The sequence below is a fragment of the Panulirus ornatus genome, chromosome 57, assembly GCF_036320965.1.
Source record: "Panulirus ornatus isolate Po-2019 chromosome 57, ASM3632096v1, whole genome shotgun sequence".
NCBI classification, from domain to species: domain Eukaryota; kingdom Metazoa; phylum Arthropoda; class Malacostraca; order Decapoda; family Palinuridae; genus Panulirus; species Panulirus ornatus.
The window spans coordinates 2,885,928-2,903,691 of NC_092280.1; the positions used below are offsets into that span (position 1 = coordinate 2,885,928).

Consider the following 17,764-nt stretch of genomic DNA (forward strand, 5'->3'; position numbering starts at 1 on the left):
TCTCTTTGTTCCTTCATATCTAGCTTCCTCTCTGGCTCATCTATCTCTCTGGTTGTTGATGGATCAGCCTATCCCCTTTTCTCTTTCATCAACAGCAGTGGCCCTCAAGGTTCTGTCTTGTCCCCTGCATTTTTTCTTCTTTTTTCAACAATTTCCTTTCTTCAAATAATCCATTGCATTCATCCACATCCTTCAATTCTGCTCCCTCTTCTTTCACTCAATCTGCATCTCATCATGACACAGCTTCCTCAGTAAACTCAGACTTGGATAGGATATCTCAGTGAGATACACAAAATCTTGTTAAGTTTAATGCCTCCAAGACTCATTTTCTTCTATTCATCTCTCTTATCAAAAACTCCTCAACTCCTGTGTCTCCTTTGATGGTTTTGTAATTCCACCTCTTGACTCATTGGACATACATAGTATTACTGTAACATCCATTCTTTTTTGGAAACCCCACAACTACAGGAATAGCCAAGTCTGCCTCTAAGAAACTAGGTGTCCAGTTCAGATGTTGAAATTTCTTCTGAACAATTGCTCTTTATATACAAGGGATTGATTCTTCCTTGTGTGGAGTATTGCTGTCACATTTGGGGTGGTTTTAGCTCTGCATCCCTACAATTGAGTTGAAAGCAGTCCCAGGCTAACTTTCAAACTTGACCCCTTACCCCATTCGGCAATGTTAGTTCACTTTCCCTCTTCTTAAGGTATTACTTTGGTATTTTCTCCTGAGAGCTGGCTGCTTGTGTGCCCACACCACTAGCTAGATCATGCAGTACTCGGCAAGCTGCTGCGTCCCTGACTGGAACCTTCAACATAAATAAGGTGCAAGTTTTTTACATTTATGAATATAGTGTTCAGAGAGTCTGCTCCTTTGGCAGTGCATGAGCTTGTTATCAGTTGCCCTCTTAAAGTCCTGTGGTGTGATAGGGTCTATACTAATGGGGTTATTGTCAAGGAAAGCACCAGTTGGGTCTTTTATCTTTAAGGTGATTTTTAGCTTATTGAACAGTTGTACTGCTTTTTTTAGTATGTCTTTCATTCTCTGGAAATCATCTGTGTATTTTCCCACACCCATTCTCAGTGGACCTGTTTGGATTGTGGTCCTCAGTTCACATTTACACATGAATTAAAATATTTTGTTTTTTCCTATCCCCTTAATGGTTTATCTTCTTATTTTTCTTGGTCTATTAAGATTTTTTGAGTTTGTCGGTTAGTTTACTTGACAGGTTTGCTGTTATTTGCTTAGTGAACTATGGTTTTTTTTTTTTTTTTTTTGAAAAGGCCTGCTACCATTTTGGTTCCTAAAGAAGAAACATCTTACTCATTTGAGTCTGGACAACTGTACTTTTTTCATTAAAACACATCTGATGCATGTTTGGTGTTGTTTTTTTTTAGTCATACATTTCACATGTTCGTGTGTTCTACCACCCAGGAGGGATTCCCATTGTGTCTAAGCCATCTCACTGATTGGTTCTTATTTATCTGTTTACCATAGAAATTAGATAGCCAAATTCCTTAACATGGCAACTTGTTTTACCCTAATGGTTCAATATCCATATTTGTACTTACTTTTGGTAGGTTTTGATTAAAGTACAATGTATATGAAATGGTCATGTCACAGATTAGGTGTACATCATATGTGAAATGTAGGGTTTAAGGTGATATTTTTGATTGGTTCCACCATTTGCTAACAGAGCCTTTGTCACAATACAGTAGTTCCCTTTTTTGCAGGTAGTCATCCAAACTTTTTCTCATGGAATTCTCAGCTACAGTTTCATTTCCAAGCTATTTCAGCTTTATTTGTGGTAGGTTATGTTAAGGACCAGGATACCAAGGTTGTCAAAAAAGGATTCTGTGAGATGTAACTCCTTGTATATTGGTTAATGTGAAGGATGTTATATGCCTTGTTTTCATGGGTCTTTTTTTGCCATCATGGCAAAATTCTGTTTTAAGTACTCCTAAGTAGGGAGGTACTCTCTCTCTTTTTCTCTTGCACAGATAGACTGCCTTAGGTTTGAAAAGAGAGGGAGAAAATACTGTGGAAAGAGACATAATGAGTATGCCAGGAAGCCATCAAAGCTTAGTCATGGATAAGGAGAGCAATCATAGTACATAAAAGGAAGCCACAAGCTTAGATATGGAAATGGAGAGACAATAAGGTATGAAATGAGAGGGTGGCAAATGATATGGAAAGTGACTTAGAAAGTGTAGGCCAGGAAGCCATCACGCACTTAATCATAGATAAGGAGAGACATGGGAAGAGTGAAACAGAGAAAGAACAAGGATATCACTTGATTTCCAAAATATGCAGATGTCATGCAAAGATAATTTGCGTGTTTGGTAAAACAGGTGCATCATACTGGGGAAAATGTAAATTTTAGTACCCAAAAAGTTAAACTTTCAAAGACACATGGCACTCAGAGGAAAGATGGAGATTTTACCACCCATAAATAAGAAAATCATCATTAAAGGTAAGGCACTGCTTGAACCAGTACTGCATGGATCACCATATGGCTAGGATAATGAGGCTTAATCCTTAAGACAGTCATAACGTATGCCATGCACACGTATTTCAAACTCAGTCATGGGTCAGAGGATGGGAAAACTGTCAGAGGAAGAAATAACACTGTCTCCCCTATACAACATGATAAAAGAACTGAAAGCTCTCTGCCAGGCTCAATGGTGTGAGGTTTATTACCCTCCCAGAACATCTCACAAGTATAAGATGTGTAGCATCCTTCACATATGCCGACATTAAGCGACATAAGTCACACAAAACAAACAAAGTGGCTTGCTTATCAAGTCAGGTGCAGGATTTGCAGCCTTTTCAAAAATGCACATGAAAATCAGAGATGGAGTTCAGGGTAGTGGTTTAAAAGTCTGCAACTCTAACTGCCACCCCACTGAAGCAATAAAGTTTGATGATATACGGTAGTCATAATTATCATCTCATTTATCAATGACTAAAGATTATGGATGTTAATGTTATCAATGACTAAAGATTATGGATGTTAATGGGTGTAGCTACCATTATTACTAGAGTAAGTTTAGTTCACCTAAACATGAGTCTTTAATTCTTATATATTTTAGTTTTGTGCTTGTACTTTTAAAACTATGATAAGAAAATGATGTGAGCAGATGTGGCCTTTTTTTTTTATAAGTTCCTGGCACTACTTCGCTATTGTAGGAAATGGCGATCATGGATGGAAAGAAAAATTATGATCTCATTCCGAATTATTTCGCCATTGTATGTACCAGGCATTTTCCCTCTGCTTCCCACCTTTAAGATAGCAAGATATTAAGGAGCTTGCTAGCAAATATTAAAGCAAATATACCAATAAACAGACATGCTATAGTCTCTTGACAGATGATACATTGGTTATGTAAAACTTCAACATTTTAAACCAGTGAGGACACTTTTCCACACACTTTTGTTGTACATTGTATACTAATTTCAACTTTAAAGACAGACAAACCTTCAAGATAGAAGGAAACACCAGCGAAGATGCTGTTCAAGGTAAGAACTGCAGTGAACAGAATACTGCTGTACACTAACATTGCTTTACAAGGTGGGTGATATTGCTGAATTGAAAAGAGTTGAGATCTTTCATAGCCTGTATTTTTGCAAGAAAGGATCTGAACTACAGGGATTGACTAAAATCTTTGAGACTGTACTCTCTGGAGGGAAAATGGGTAAGATATATCATCATTTACAGATGAAACGTCCTAAAGGGCATAGTCATCTACTTACTCTCAGAATTGACTCCTGTTTAGCATGACTGGCATGAAAGATAGAAAAGTATAACCCATAAAATCTGAAGGTGCAATATGCACAAAAAGAGAAAACCCTTTGAACATCCAGGGCCCAAGACTATTCAACTGCTTGCTGCCATCAGAAACCCTTTAGGATGTACAGTGGAGAATGTTAAGAAGGCCTTGGATAAGTATCTGCATAGGCCCGCAGGCTGTGGCTTCCAGTGACTAAACTCATTGACTTGGGCTCAGCCTAATCTCTAGGGTTGGAAGACCTCCAAAATTACTCCAAGTAAACTCCAGACTACTTTAGTCAGAATTGCTGGACTAGAGTATACACAAAGGTACAAAGGTTATTCACAGTCTGCTTTGGTTTCTGTCAGGGAATGTCTTTATGGTGTGCTGATGGGAGAGATATGCTGTATTGTGATTTTTTTTTTCATGGAAAGTTCTTGAGGGCATGATTCCCAGGCATTGCTTAGAAATTGTTTCTTACTGGCATAACAGGCTTGGAAGACTAAATTATCACCTCAGAAATCAAATGCTTCCTTAAGTATATGAAGAAAAAAATAGTGTAAACATATTAGGTGTGAAACTATTAAACTCGCAGTCTGTTGGGTGACCCAATGGAGAACCTTATATATTCATTCAGTAGATATCTGCAAAATGTATTTTATCAGCCAAGTTGTGAAAGATACATAGGCCAGTGGGGAGAAGCCTCAGACAGCTTTACTATCATAGGACCAACTCTGTGGCTTAGTCCTTGACCAAGCAGTGAAGAAAGAGAGGCTGCCAGAACCAACGTAAGGTGAAATGTGTTATTTTCGGGTAGTTTATTTAAGATCAGATTAGGTATGGTTTTGTTAATATATGGTGTTATTTTTTAACCAGAAATTTAAGCCATAGCAAAATGGGGTTTATACTTATTTTTGTACAAGGAATTTTAATTAGAAGCATTAAGTAGCTCCTGAATTTCTCATATACACTCAAATGCACTATCATTTGGTCAGAATTATAGATTATCTGCCCCTCAGCTTAGGTTTTAACATTTAATCACTTTTAGAATCGCAATTTTTAATAGATCAAGGTACCAAAAGTTTCTTTCCTTAAATGTTGTCAAAATATAGTTTTGTACCTAACAGAACATACTTACTGGTACATCACATGGACTGTAAATTTTCCATTTGATTATCTGTACTTTGTTATTCACTAGTTTAGTTTATTTGTGAAATTCTTTATTTTGATTGCTGCATTTCCTTTCCAGGCTAGAATCAAGAAGATAATGCAGACAGATGAGGAAGTTGGGAAAGTGGCTGCAGCAGTCCCAGTCATCATCTATATCCTTTTATGGCAGCATGTCATGTCATATAAATTTATCATTGTATAATATTGCTCAAAAAGCAACCATATGCTGAAACTACACTCACCAGACTTGCACATGGTACTCTTTATTGTCTTTGTTCTGTGCTTCATTTTTCACTCTAGTTTCACAAATGTTGATTCAGCATATCACAAATATCACAAGAACCTTCATGCCCATGATGCAAGGCCCATGCTGAAGATGCTGAGTACGTACCCCTTCATTGTCCTGCACTCACCTCATGAAGACAAATACAAAATAACTACATAGTTCTTGATGTGTGGCCCTGCCCTGTGGAAGTGGCTAGCTCTCTGAAGGCTGTAAAAATTATATATGTGCATTATACGTAACAGCTAGAGAATGTATGTGAGCAGATTTGGCCTTTTTAGTCTTTACCTCTCTAATGCAGGAAAAAGATATATGTACATATATTTATTTTTTATTATTATGCTTTGGTGCTGTCTCCCACATTAGCAAGGTAGCACAAGGAAACAGACAAAAGAATGGCCCAACCCACCCACACACGCATGTACATACATACAGGCCCACACATGCACATATACATAACTATACATTTCATTGTATACATACATATACATACACAGACAAAAACATATATACACTTATACATATTCATACTTGCTACCCTCAGCCATTTCCTTTGCCACCCCGCCACACATGAAATGGTACCCCCTTCACCCCCCATGCGTGCAGGATATCGCTAGGAAAAGACAACAAAGGCCACATTTGTTCACACTCAGTCTCTAGCTGTCATGTTTAATGCACTGAAACCACAGCTCCCTTTCCACATCTAAGCCCCACAAACTTTCCATGGTTTACCCCAGACACTTCACATGCCCTGGTTCAATCCATTGACAGCACGTTGACCCCGGTATACCACATTATTCCAATTCACTCTATTCCTTGCATGCCTTTCACCCTCCTACATGTTCAGGCCCCAATTGTTCAAAATCTTTTTCACTCCATCCTACCACCTCCAGTTTGGTCTCCCACATCTCGTTTCCTCCACCTCTGACATATATATCCTCTTTGTCAATCTTTCCTCACTCATTCTCTCCATGTGACCAAACCATTTCAATACACCCTCTTCTGCGCTCTCAACCACCCTGTTATCATATGCCTTCTCCAGATCCATAAATGCTACATACAAATCCATTTGTTTTTCTAAGTATTTCTCACACTCATTCTTCAAAGCAGACACCTGATCTGCACATCCTCTACCACTTCTGGAACCACACTGCTCTTCCCCAATCTGATGATCTGTACATGCCTTCACCTTCTCAATGCCCTCCCATATAATTTCCCAGGAATACTCAACAGACTTATACCTCTGTAATTTGAGCCCTCACCTTTATCACCTTTGCCTTTGTACAGTGGCACATATTCTGTTAAGAGTTAATGTGAATTAAAGCAAGGTAATGAGGTGTAACTGGTGGCAAGACAGGTTGCTTTATATATGACTTTGAATGGGAAAGGTCTGAAGGAAGGGAAATGCTTTAGATACCTGGAAGTAGATATATCAGTAGATGGAAGTATGGGAGCTGAAGTGAATTGCTGGGTGGGGAAAAGGGCTAAGTTCTTGAGCTGCATTAAGGAATGTGTGTCATTAAGGGTAAAGATGAGTGCAATATGTATGATGATGCAGGAGTCCAAGTGGTGTTGTATTAGTGCAAACATGGTCGCTGAAGAAAAAGAATTGAAGAGGGTGGTTGTGTTAGAAATGAAATGTTTGAGAACAATTTGTGGAGAGAAGGGTTGAATGTGTAAGGAATGATAGGGTCAGAGAGATGTGTAATAGTAAGTAGATAATGATGGAGAAAATGGATCTTGGTGTGCTGTCCTGGTTTAGAAAGGATGATTAAAGAAAGACTACCTAAGTGGAAATAAGGGTCAAAATTGGAGGAAGCAAGGGGTGGGGAAAATGAAGAGGGAGATTTAAGGATGAAGTAAAAGAGACTTTAATTTGTTGGGTCATGAACATTTAGGAGGGTGAAAGGTGTGCATAGGGTGGGATGATGAGTAACATGGCAAACAGGAAGTGATATGCTGTCAGGAAACTGAAGCAGAAAATGCAAAGTCAGATGAATCCATGGAATGGTGTCTGGAACTTGGCAGTGGATGGAGGATCTAAATTCATTGCTTTATATGTGACATCTAGAGATTGGAAATGAGCAAGTGAGGCTGTTATTCTGTTCTTGGCATTACCCTACTATCTTGAAAAATTGTGAACAAGTACAGTTTAAAAAAGTATATACATATGGGGTACTGTCCACAATGAAAGCCAATAGCTTAGTGAATCTTGTATCATTGGGTTGTATGTTTACCTAGTGTTTTTAGAACTTCTTGAAAATGTTACTGCTTCACAGTTTTTTTTCTGAATTTGTATTTCCTTAACTGTGAACACCTCGAGGACTTGAGCTCTTTGTGGAATCTTTGCTGACTCGGGCAGGCGAGATCACTACAGCCCGTCATGCCCGAACCCTGACTCCTGCCCACTTGTGAGTATAGTATAGTCTCTAGACATTTGATTCTTTGTATCTTATAATGATGTTGGTGCTTTGGTAGAATATTCGTACCTGTATTCATTTTAGACTTAGAAGTAATATTTTATATATTAGATAAACAGGTCCTCATTGCAGTAGTCCTTTTGCCAATCACTGGAGTTATAGTCGTGAAAGAACCATGTAGTTGGCAAAACTGGTTGGTAAGGTACAGGGCCCTATGGGAAAGAGGAGCATACCTTAAGTCCCATGATGAACATTTCAAGGATGAAAATAAGCATGTTATACTCCAGAAACAACATGCATGTTTACTGAAAGTACGAAGAAATGACAGCATTATGTCACCCCTGGTGCTATACCTCCATACTTCTGCAAGCAGCCGCCAGCTATGCCATACTAAAGGCTCCCTCATTGCTAACCTTAGCAACACTGCTTGGATATGACAGTCCTCCACTCCTCTTCCTGCTGCAGTGATCTGCTGGGCTGGGCTTCAAGAAACCCATTGCTCAGAAATAAGATTTGATCATGCTATGGAAAACCATGTATACTCAAAACTTGAAACTGTTGTTGGTGAATGGTATATATTATTCTAAGTGTGTTTACTTATCACCTTGGTAGGCAAGGGGCCTCAATATTAGTTACTATCCCCTTTTTCTGTATTTGTTGGAACTGGACAAATTTAACTTTTGGCTCATATGAATTGCTTTTATCATGGTTTTCATTCATTTAGATTCATATATAACATATCTGTTTGCTGTACCCTTATGGTACTTACTTTTTGCACTGAATTATAGCTCATGTTTTATTTGTGGTTTTGGGCTAGTCTGTTCACAAATGCCACCCTCTTTTTGCTCCCTGGCTCCCTTATTTGTCCTGTCTAGCCTACCATTTTCCTCTGTATTCTTTTATGTACTTCATGTAGAAAGCATTTGAATTGAAACTTTAAAACCACATCATATATGAATAATTTGAACCTGCTTTACATCCCTGCACCTCTCACATTTAACACTGTAAATTCCTTTCACATTCAGAGAACCTTACAGTCAAATTACAACACCCTGATACAACTCCAGTGACAGTAGACATGCAACAGTACATCACACAGTCCGAGTATTGTCTCACTCAAACATATTGTCTCCATTCCCACAAAAACCTAACATCACTCTCTTAACCCTAGACAGGCATAAATCCAACCTGCACCTTCCCATAACCCTGAATGACAAACCATTTCCACTTATGAGCACCCTAACCATACTAGGTATTACATATGACATCCATATGACATTTGACTCACTACAAAGCAAACTCGCACAAACTAAATCCCCTCAGGACTGTCAATGGCATCTTTGGACAAGGAAAAGAATCACTTAGCATCTTCAAACAGTGATGATAATAGGACTGTTGGATAAAGAAAAGAATGAAAATGAATGAGAAACTGGGCAAAAACAAGATATACAAAATGATGAAAAATGTGGCACAATATATCTTTTACATAAACTGTAGCATTTGATGTGCCACAAAAAGGGAACTAAAACAATCAAACACACTGTATTTTGAAAGATCTTCTCTTGTTTTCTTATGAATTTATAGAACCTTGATTCTGTAGATGAATTACACTACAATATTATGTACACATTGTTTATATGTTATGATTGGTTTTGAGTTTTTTCTCATTTTTACAGAAAGCAATGCATCATGGCAGAAAAAAGGTTTGATTTCCTGCAAGAGTTGGTTGCATCTGTAGCAGACATCAGCACTGATGGTGACATTGACGCAGGACCTCCAACCCCCAGCACACCCATGACTCCAGTCCTCTCATTCCCACCCCCGGGAAATACACCCCCTGTACCAGCCCTGCAGCCAATATCCAGCCTCTTTCCACAATGTGCACCAGGTATTGAAAAAATGATGATTGTGAATGATATGCATATGAATTGGAGAGTAAAAACTAAGAGGAAAGAAGACTCTCTTGTTGAAGTTTAAGTAAAAGTTTTGTCAAAGTTTTAAAAGAAGTGGACTCATGAGTATATGTGAATTTTTTCTGTTCATTTTAAGATAGAAGCAAGTGTGACTAAGACTTTAGTTTTTGAAAGAGACCTGTAAAGAGCTGGAAGTTATGGTTGGCATGCAAAAGGTGGGATGTGGACTTATGAGAAAAGTTAGGAAATAGTGGAATGAGGAAACTAGATTATTATGTGAAACAGAAGAGAGAGGTGTGTGAACATTATCTGCAGAGGAATAGTGCAAATCATTGGGAGGAGAACTAGAGAAAGTTGTGTAAAGTCAAGAGAAAGGTACAATTGCTGAAAAAGAGGGCAAATGAGAAATGGGGAGAGAGAATATTGATGAACTTGAGGGAGTTAGAAACGTTTTTGGAAGGTGAATAATGTGAAGAAAACAAATAACTGATGGGGACAGCAAGGAGGAAAGTAAATGGAAAAATCATAGACAAAGGTGTTATACCAAGTGGATGAGTGTTTAGAAGTACATTTTGAATGTGTTAGATGATGGGGAAGAGGTTTGATATGTTTGGAATGAGGTGGGATGCAAAGGGATAGTCAGGATGAATGAAATGACATAAACAGAGAAGATAGAGCTTTATGTAATATGAAATATGAAATGTTATAGGAGTAGAAGGGACTGCCCTTCAGTTTCTCAAGACAGGGGGTGGCAGTGTCATATGATTTGTTATTCAGGCATTTTTGCGTATGCATGACCCAAGCTGAGGTGCTTGAGAGCTTGCAAAGTGCTTATTTAGTGCCCTTGAGTTAAAGCAAAGAGGACATCTGTGAATTTTCAAATTGTAGAGGTATTAGTCTGATGAGAATACCCGATTATATGTAAGAGATAATGGTGATCTAAGGGTTGAAATCATACTGTAGAGGAACAGTGTGGTTTCAGAAGCAGAGGGTGTGTAGACCCAGTATTTGCTTTAAAGAATGTGTGTAAGAAAGATTTTGAGAGAGTCACTTGTTTATGGCATTTATGTGTTAGAAGAAATCACATGATAGGTTGACTGAGATGCCTTATGGATGAAGCTCCAGATATGTGGGATGAAGTGAAAATTACTAAATGCTAGGAGAAGCTTTTGCCTGGAGAGTAAGGCACATGTGTGAGTAGGAAGGGAGGATGTTCTGTGGCTCCCAGTGAAGGTGGTTATGAATCAAGGGGGTATGATGTCACTTGCCATTTAATCTGTTAATGGATGAGGTGGTCAGGGAGGCAAATAAAATGGCCTTTGAGTAAAGAGCATATGTGCAGTATACTGAGAATGGGAAGCATGTAAATGTGAGCCATTTGTTGTTGGCAGATGACAATGCTCAGACTCAAATTAAAATTCCCAAACCTGGTGACAGAGTATGGGAGAGTATGTGAAAGGAGAACCATGAGAGTAGATGTGAACAAAAGGAAAGAAATGAGATGCACGAGGGGGTTAAGACAGAATTGTTTAATTGTAAGTTTGGATTGAGTGGACTTAGAGGAAGTTGGGTGCTTTAGGCACCTAGGGTAGATGTGGCAACAGATGAAACTATAGGGGCTGAAGTTAGTCATGGGTTGGAAGAGGAGTCAAGGGCCATAGCTTTTATAAGGAGCACATGGAAGAAAAGGTTACTGTCTGTAAGAGTGAAGATGGGTCTGAGTGAAGGTATGTTAATCTGAATAGAATTGTATGGATTTGAGTTCTAGGCTTTAAATGTAAAAGAAAGGAAGAGGATGGTTTGGCTGGAAATTAAATGCTTGAGTAGGATATGTGAATGAAGTAGGTTGATTATGTCAAAATTGAGAGAGAGAGAGAGAGAGAGAGAGAGAGAGAGAGAGAGAGAGAGAGGGAGAGAGAGAGAGAGAGAGAGAGAGAGATGTGTTATTAACCTTAGTCTTATTGGGAGGACTGACCAGGGTGTTGGTTCAAGCTACATGGAGGACAAAGGAAGAAAGATTGACAGAGAGAATATACATGTCAGAAGCATTATCAGCAAAAGAGAAGGGGAGACCAAAGCAGATATAGAAGGATGGAATAATGAAGGCTTTGGGATGCCAGGTATCATAAGGAGAGTGAGATGCATATTATAAGTAGGAAGAATGGGATTTTTTTTCAAAGACAAGAGTCCACATCAAGGCTTGGCCTTTGCTGAAATATAGAGGAGATTAAGAAAGGGAAAAAGAAGAGACAAAGGAAAGTATTTCTGAATTTTGAAAGAAGTGATAAACCTGTCTTAAGATGTGCCAGGTCGTATATACTGGAAAAGACATGAGAGGGTAGAGAATTCCAAAGCTTTTAGGTGTAAAGAAAGAAACAGTTTATCAAAATGGACCACCCTTGAATTGCCGATGGCTACACATTAATCATGTGACGCAGAGGTTTGCTGAGTATTGCTTGGTGTAGATTTTGGTGGGGGCACACGAGCAGCCAGCTCTCAGAAGCAAAAACCAAAGCAATACATATAGAAGGGGAAGTGAATCAGAATTAAAGTATAGGGCTTGCAGGTCAAGTTTTGATATTATCCTTGGAGAGTTTATAAGTCATACCATTTCCAATCAACTTTATCTAATAATTTCATCATATAAGCAGGACTCTCAGTTTCTTAGGGACAAACTTAGCTATTTCCAGAAAGAAAGAGGTGATGTTACGGTGATACCAAGTATGTTCATTGAGTCAAGAGGTGGAATTATAGAACCGTCAAAGGAGAGAGAGGAAAGCTAAGAGGAATTTTCAATAGAGATGGGTTGAAACTGGGTCTTGGAGGCATAAAACTTAATCAAGTTTCATCTACCCCCTTTGAGACATCTTGTCCAAGTCTGATCTTATTGAGGAAGTTGTGTTGAGACAAGATCGAGTAAGAGAAGAAGGAGCAGGATTGAAGGATGTAGAGGAATGCAGTGTTGAGTCAACAGCATATGAGTGCATATGGTTATTTGAGGAGGAGAGTAAATTGTTGGTAAAAAGGAGAAAAAGTGTAGGGTACAGGACAGAACCTTAGGGACACCACCATTGATGGAGAAATTGGGGAAGGCTGATCCATCAATATTCACAGAGATAGATTGGCCAGAGAAAGTTAGATGTGAGAGAGAAAAGTGAGGAAGGTAAGCCAAAATAGGGGAGTGTAGAGGTGAGACCTCAATGCCACACCCTATCAAAAGCTTTGGGTATGTAAAGTGCAGCTACATGGGATTCCTCAGAAATAGGAAGGCAGTGATGTGTTAATGGTCTGAACTTTAAAAGATCATGAAGCATATTACATTTATATCGTAAAAAGTCTTTTTGCTTAGTGCTTAATCTGCTCTGGCATTTTCTTATAAGCTTGTCAGTGACCTTGGAATCTGTGGTAGCTATTGATTTTCAGTGAAGCATTGCAAAATTCCTATAGTACTTCTATCAGTACCATGCATATTGCAGTTTTTTATTAGTCTGAAAGTTAAAAGTCAAGAACATACTCTCAGAAATCTATTTTGTTTTCTTCTTGATTTAGAAGTATTAGTTTAGCATCCAAGTCATTGAGAATTTATTCTTGCTATTCATGACTTAACAAGTGATGGCACATTTAAACCCTTCATCACACATTAAGTTAATGCCTCTATCTCTTACAAGTAACATAAAATCATAGATTTTTGTGATCAGGGTAAAATTTGCATATACAGTATATGCTAAGGCCTATCTTGCAATTTTAGCAAAGAGCCAAATACACTTTTCAGGTGAGAGTTTGATGGAAGGGAAAGCATCCCGAGGCAGAGGTAGAGGCAGAGGTAGAGGTAGAGGTCGAGGCAGGGGTCAAGGATCTTCAGTAGATATGACTTCTGCAGGCCATGGTGCACCCAGGCCCCGGTTAGTATATATTGTGGTACATATTCTTTTAAGTAGGATTGGTTCAGTATTGAAAGTTATGTACCCAGAGTAGAAGGCTTGAGAATGAGTACTTGATTATTGTGAAGCAGGCTGGCATGGTTTTGTGCATCATGAATTGTGACTGATCTTTAGCATAGCATAGTATTTTTAACCTTGTATCATTATTTAGATACTTTAGTCACCTAGTTGAAGTATACACTCAAGCAATGAGTAATACGATATAAATTTAATCAGATGACACCAGGACCCCTTTATAGGACTCTTACAGCTTAAAGGTTGCATTATAGTCTGTAGTACAAAAATGGTGGACTTCTCTGAAGTGAAAATTTCTTTGTTGAGATTTTTCTCCTTTTCATGCATTGACAATTATACTGCCGTGCTGAAGCTGACTTTTCACTTGGGGCATTACCACAAGTAGGTGAAATCTAGTAGGAATTGCAGCAATATAGTGTTATTTTAATCCCAAGACCTCTTTTTCTGGAATGCTTATAACTTTGAGGCTGTTGTACAGTGAAGTCGGGAAACAATGAACTTCCTTAGAATGAGATGGCTAAGAAATTCGCTCAAGGAGTAGTTAACTAAAGGAATGGGTCTGTTAGGGAGTGGACAACTTAACAAGTAGGTGGGTTAATCAGGAGTTCATTAGTAAGACTGTCTTCCCTTTCATCATCTGATAACAATACTGCCTTTGCAAAGGTAAATATTTATGTGATGTAACCTGAAGCAGGCATAGTATAGTAATACCCTCATTGCAATGTATATTTATTTTTTCTTTCATACCTACGTGTCATTTCCCTTTTTAATAAGGTAGTGTCAAGAATATACAAAGAAATGGCCTCATTTGTGTACATCCTCTCTCTGACTGTCATGTATGATGCACCAAAACTAGTGCCCCCTGTCCACAACCAGACCCCACAGATTTTTACTTTGGTTTCCCCAAACCACTTCATATTCTCCAGGTCAACACACTGTTAGCACATTACCCACTGTATACTACATTGCTCCAATTCAGTCTATCCCTTGCGCACTTTACACCCTTCTATATGTTCTGTCCCTAAACATTTGAAGCATTTTCTCCATCCTTCACCTTTCCTACTGGTTTCCTCCTCCTTCATTTTCTTTCAGCTTTGATATGTGTGTGCACTTGGTCATCCTTTCTTCACTCATCCTCTTCATATGTCTTAGATCATTTTAACCACACTCTCTTCAGCTCTTTCATACATACTCCTCTTCCTACCACACTTCTCTCTTACCTAATCATATCCTACTCACTTAACCCAGCTCGTACCACATATTGTCCTTAAGCATTTCCTTTCCAACACATTCCTTTTTTTTTGTACTTTGTCATCTAGGAACCAGGTCTTACATCCATGTAACACTGTTGGGACCTCTACATCGTTAAAAGTACCCATCTTTGCCCTCACATGGAGTGATGTCCCTTTCCAGGCATTCCTCAATATGCCCAGAACCTTTTCACCCCTTACCCACCCCATGGCTCACTTCAGCTCCCATGCTTGCATTCACTGCCTTGTCCATTGCTATGTATCTAAAACACTTCACTTCCTACAGGTTCTCTTCATTCAGACTCACACTACACCCAATGTATCTCTCTCTCCCCTTATAACTTTACTTCTATCTAAATTACTTATATGTACATTAATACTCAAGTTCCTCCCAGACTCAGATACCAACTGTGTATGTATCTATTGATAATGAATATGAATGAATGAGGTTGTTTTTCACATATTCCTGATGCTACCTTGCTAATGCAGATAACTGACAAGTATGAAATGGAATTTTCACTTGGCTGATTACTTGCTGTACGTACCTCATTCATCTCAGATATGGGGTGGGCTCACCCTATTGTGGGCAAAATTGTTGATTTGTAAAATGAAAATATAAGAAATGCTTTTACTCTTTTAACAAAGAAACCTATAGTCACTTTAGCTCACAAAACATAATTCAGAGATTTTTTTTTTTTTATTTTGCTTTGTCGCTGTCTCCCGCATTTTCGAGGTAGCGCAAGGAAACAGACGAAAGAAATGGCCCAACCCACCCCAATACACATGTATATACACACACGTCCACACACGCAAATATACATACCTATACATCTCAATGTACACATATATATACACACACAGACACATACATATATACCCATGCACACAATTCACACTGTCTGCCTTTATTCATTCCCATCGCCACCTCGCCACACATGGAATACCATCCCCCTCCCCCCTCATGTGTGTGGGGTAGCGCTAGGAAAAGACAACAAAGGCCTCATTCATTCGCACTCAGTCTCTAGCTGTCATGCAATAATGCCCGAAACCACAGCTCCCTTTCCACATCCAGGTCCCACACAGCTTTCCATGGCATTAACCCAGACGCTTCACATGCCCTGATTCACTCCACTGACAGCACGTCAACCCCGGTGTACCACATCGATCCAATTCACTCTATTCCTTGCCAGCCTTTCACCCTCCTGCATGTTCAGGCCCCGATCACTCAAAATCTTTTTCACTCCATCTTTCCACCTCCAATTTGGTCTCCCACTTCTCCTCGTTCCCTCCACCTCTGACACATATATCCTCTTGGTCAATCTTTCCTCACTCATTCTCTCCATGTGCCCAAACCATTTCAAAACACCCTCTTCTGCTCTCTCAACCATGCTCTTTTTATTTCCACACATCTCTCTTACCCTTACATTACTTACTCGATCAAACCACCTCACACCACACATTGTCCTCAAACATCTCATTTCCAGCACATCCACCCTCCTGCGCACAACTCTATCCATAGCCCACGCCTCGCAACCATACAACATTGTTGGAACCACTATTCCTTCAAACATACCCATTTTTGCTTTCCGAAATAATGTTCTCAACTTCCACACATTCTTCAAGGCTCCCAGGATTTTCACCCCCTCCCCCACCCTATGATTCACTTCTGCTACCATGGCTCCATCCACTGCCAGATCCACTCCCAGATATCTAAAACACTTTACTTTGTCCAGTTTTTCTCCATTCAAACTTACCTCCCAATTGACTTGACCCTCAACCCTACTGTACCTAATAACCTTGCTCTTATTCACATTTACTCTTAACTTTCTTCTTTCACACACTTTACCAAACTCAGTCACCAGCTTCTGCAGTTTCTCACATGAATCAGCCACCAGTGCTGTATCATCAGCGAACAACAACTGACTCACTTCCCAAGCTCTCTCATCCACAACAGACTTCATTCTTGCCCCTCTTTCCAAAACTCTTGCATTCACCTCCCTAACAACCCCATCCATAAACAAATTAAACAACCATGGAGACATCACACACCCCTGCCGCAAACCTACATTCACTGAGAACCAATCACTTTCCTTTCTTCCTACACGTACACATGCCTTACATCCTTGATAAAAACTTTTCACTACTTCTAACAACTTGCCACCCACACCTGATATTCTTAATACCTTCCACAGAGCATCTCTATCAACTCTATCATATGCCTTCTCCAGATCCATAAATGCTACATACAAATCCATTTGCTTTTCTAAGTATTTCTCACATACATTCTTCAAAGCAAACACCTGATCCACACATCCTCTACCACTTCTGAAACCAGAGATATGTTTAGGTAATCTTTGAAGTTGTGTGATTTTGATCCATCCATGTAGATAGGAACAGAATTTAAGATGATGGAAAGATAGATGTATGATTTTATTAATAGAAAACTATGTTCACTGTCATTGTTTAATGCCAGTAAACTTTCTGTTTTCATAGAATAGCACTAATGATATCAGAATACTTCCTTCTGAACATCCTATTATAATCCTGACGACTGATTGCAAATGAAACATTATATTGCAGGGGTCGTCCAAGAAAGGTAGTGCCTCCTGTGCAAATTGTTGAAGAACCTGACTCTGATGATGGATTGTCTGTTGATGTCAATTCGGATGAGGAAGTGGTCTGTATTTGCTTCTTAAAAGATTCTTTTTCTCAGTTCATTGATTAGAATGATTATTTTAGAATTTTGATAATTTTACCATATTTTTGATAAACAGTACACATAAGCTTATTCTGCTTAACTTAAAGAATGTATTTCTTATTCTGCATTTGTAAAAGTTATTTTTATCTTGTATGTAAGCAGACAGTGGTGGTAGGCTAGGTATCAGGAGGATTAGAGCTGGCAGCATTCTGAGCCATTACTGCAGTGACTATCATATTCCTATCCCTAGCCCAAGTTGCTGTCTCTTTTCTGCCATACATGCATATGGATTTTTGGAACTCA

At 39.0% G+C, this 17,764-nt stretch overlaps 1 protein-coding gene across 3 annotated transcripts in view; it reads left to right on the forward strand.

Moving 5' to 3' along the window:
* NC2alpha (negative cofactor 2 alpha) overlaps positions 1-17,764 on the forward strand; it is a 347,119-nt gene that overhangs the window by 301,645 nt on the left and 27,710 nt on the right. For all 3 annotated transcript variants that reach the window (XM_071694268.1, XM_071694267.1, XM_071694266.1), the window contains 5 exons: positions 5,021-5,093; positions 7,542-7,635; positions 9,321-9,532; positions 13,330-13,459; positions 17,344-17,440. In XM_071694268.1, the coding sequence (XP_071550369.1) occupies positions 5,039-5,093; positions 7,542-7,635; positions 9,321-9,532; positions 13,330-13,459; positions 17,344-17,440 (588 nt within the window). In that variant the 5' untranslated portion in view covers positions 5,021-5,038. The remainder of the gene's footprint in view (positions 1-5,020; positions 5,094-7,541; positions 7,636-9,320; positions 9,533-13,329; positions 13,460-17,343; positions 17,441-17,764) is intronic.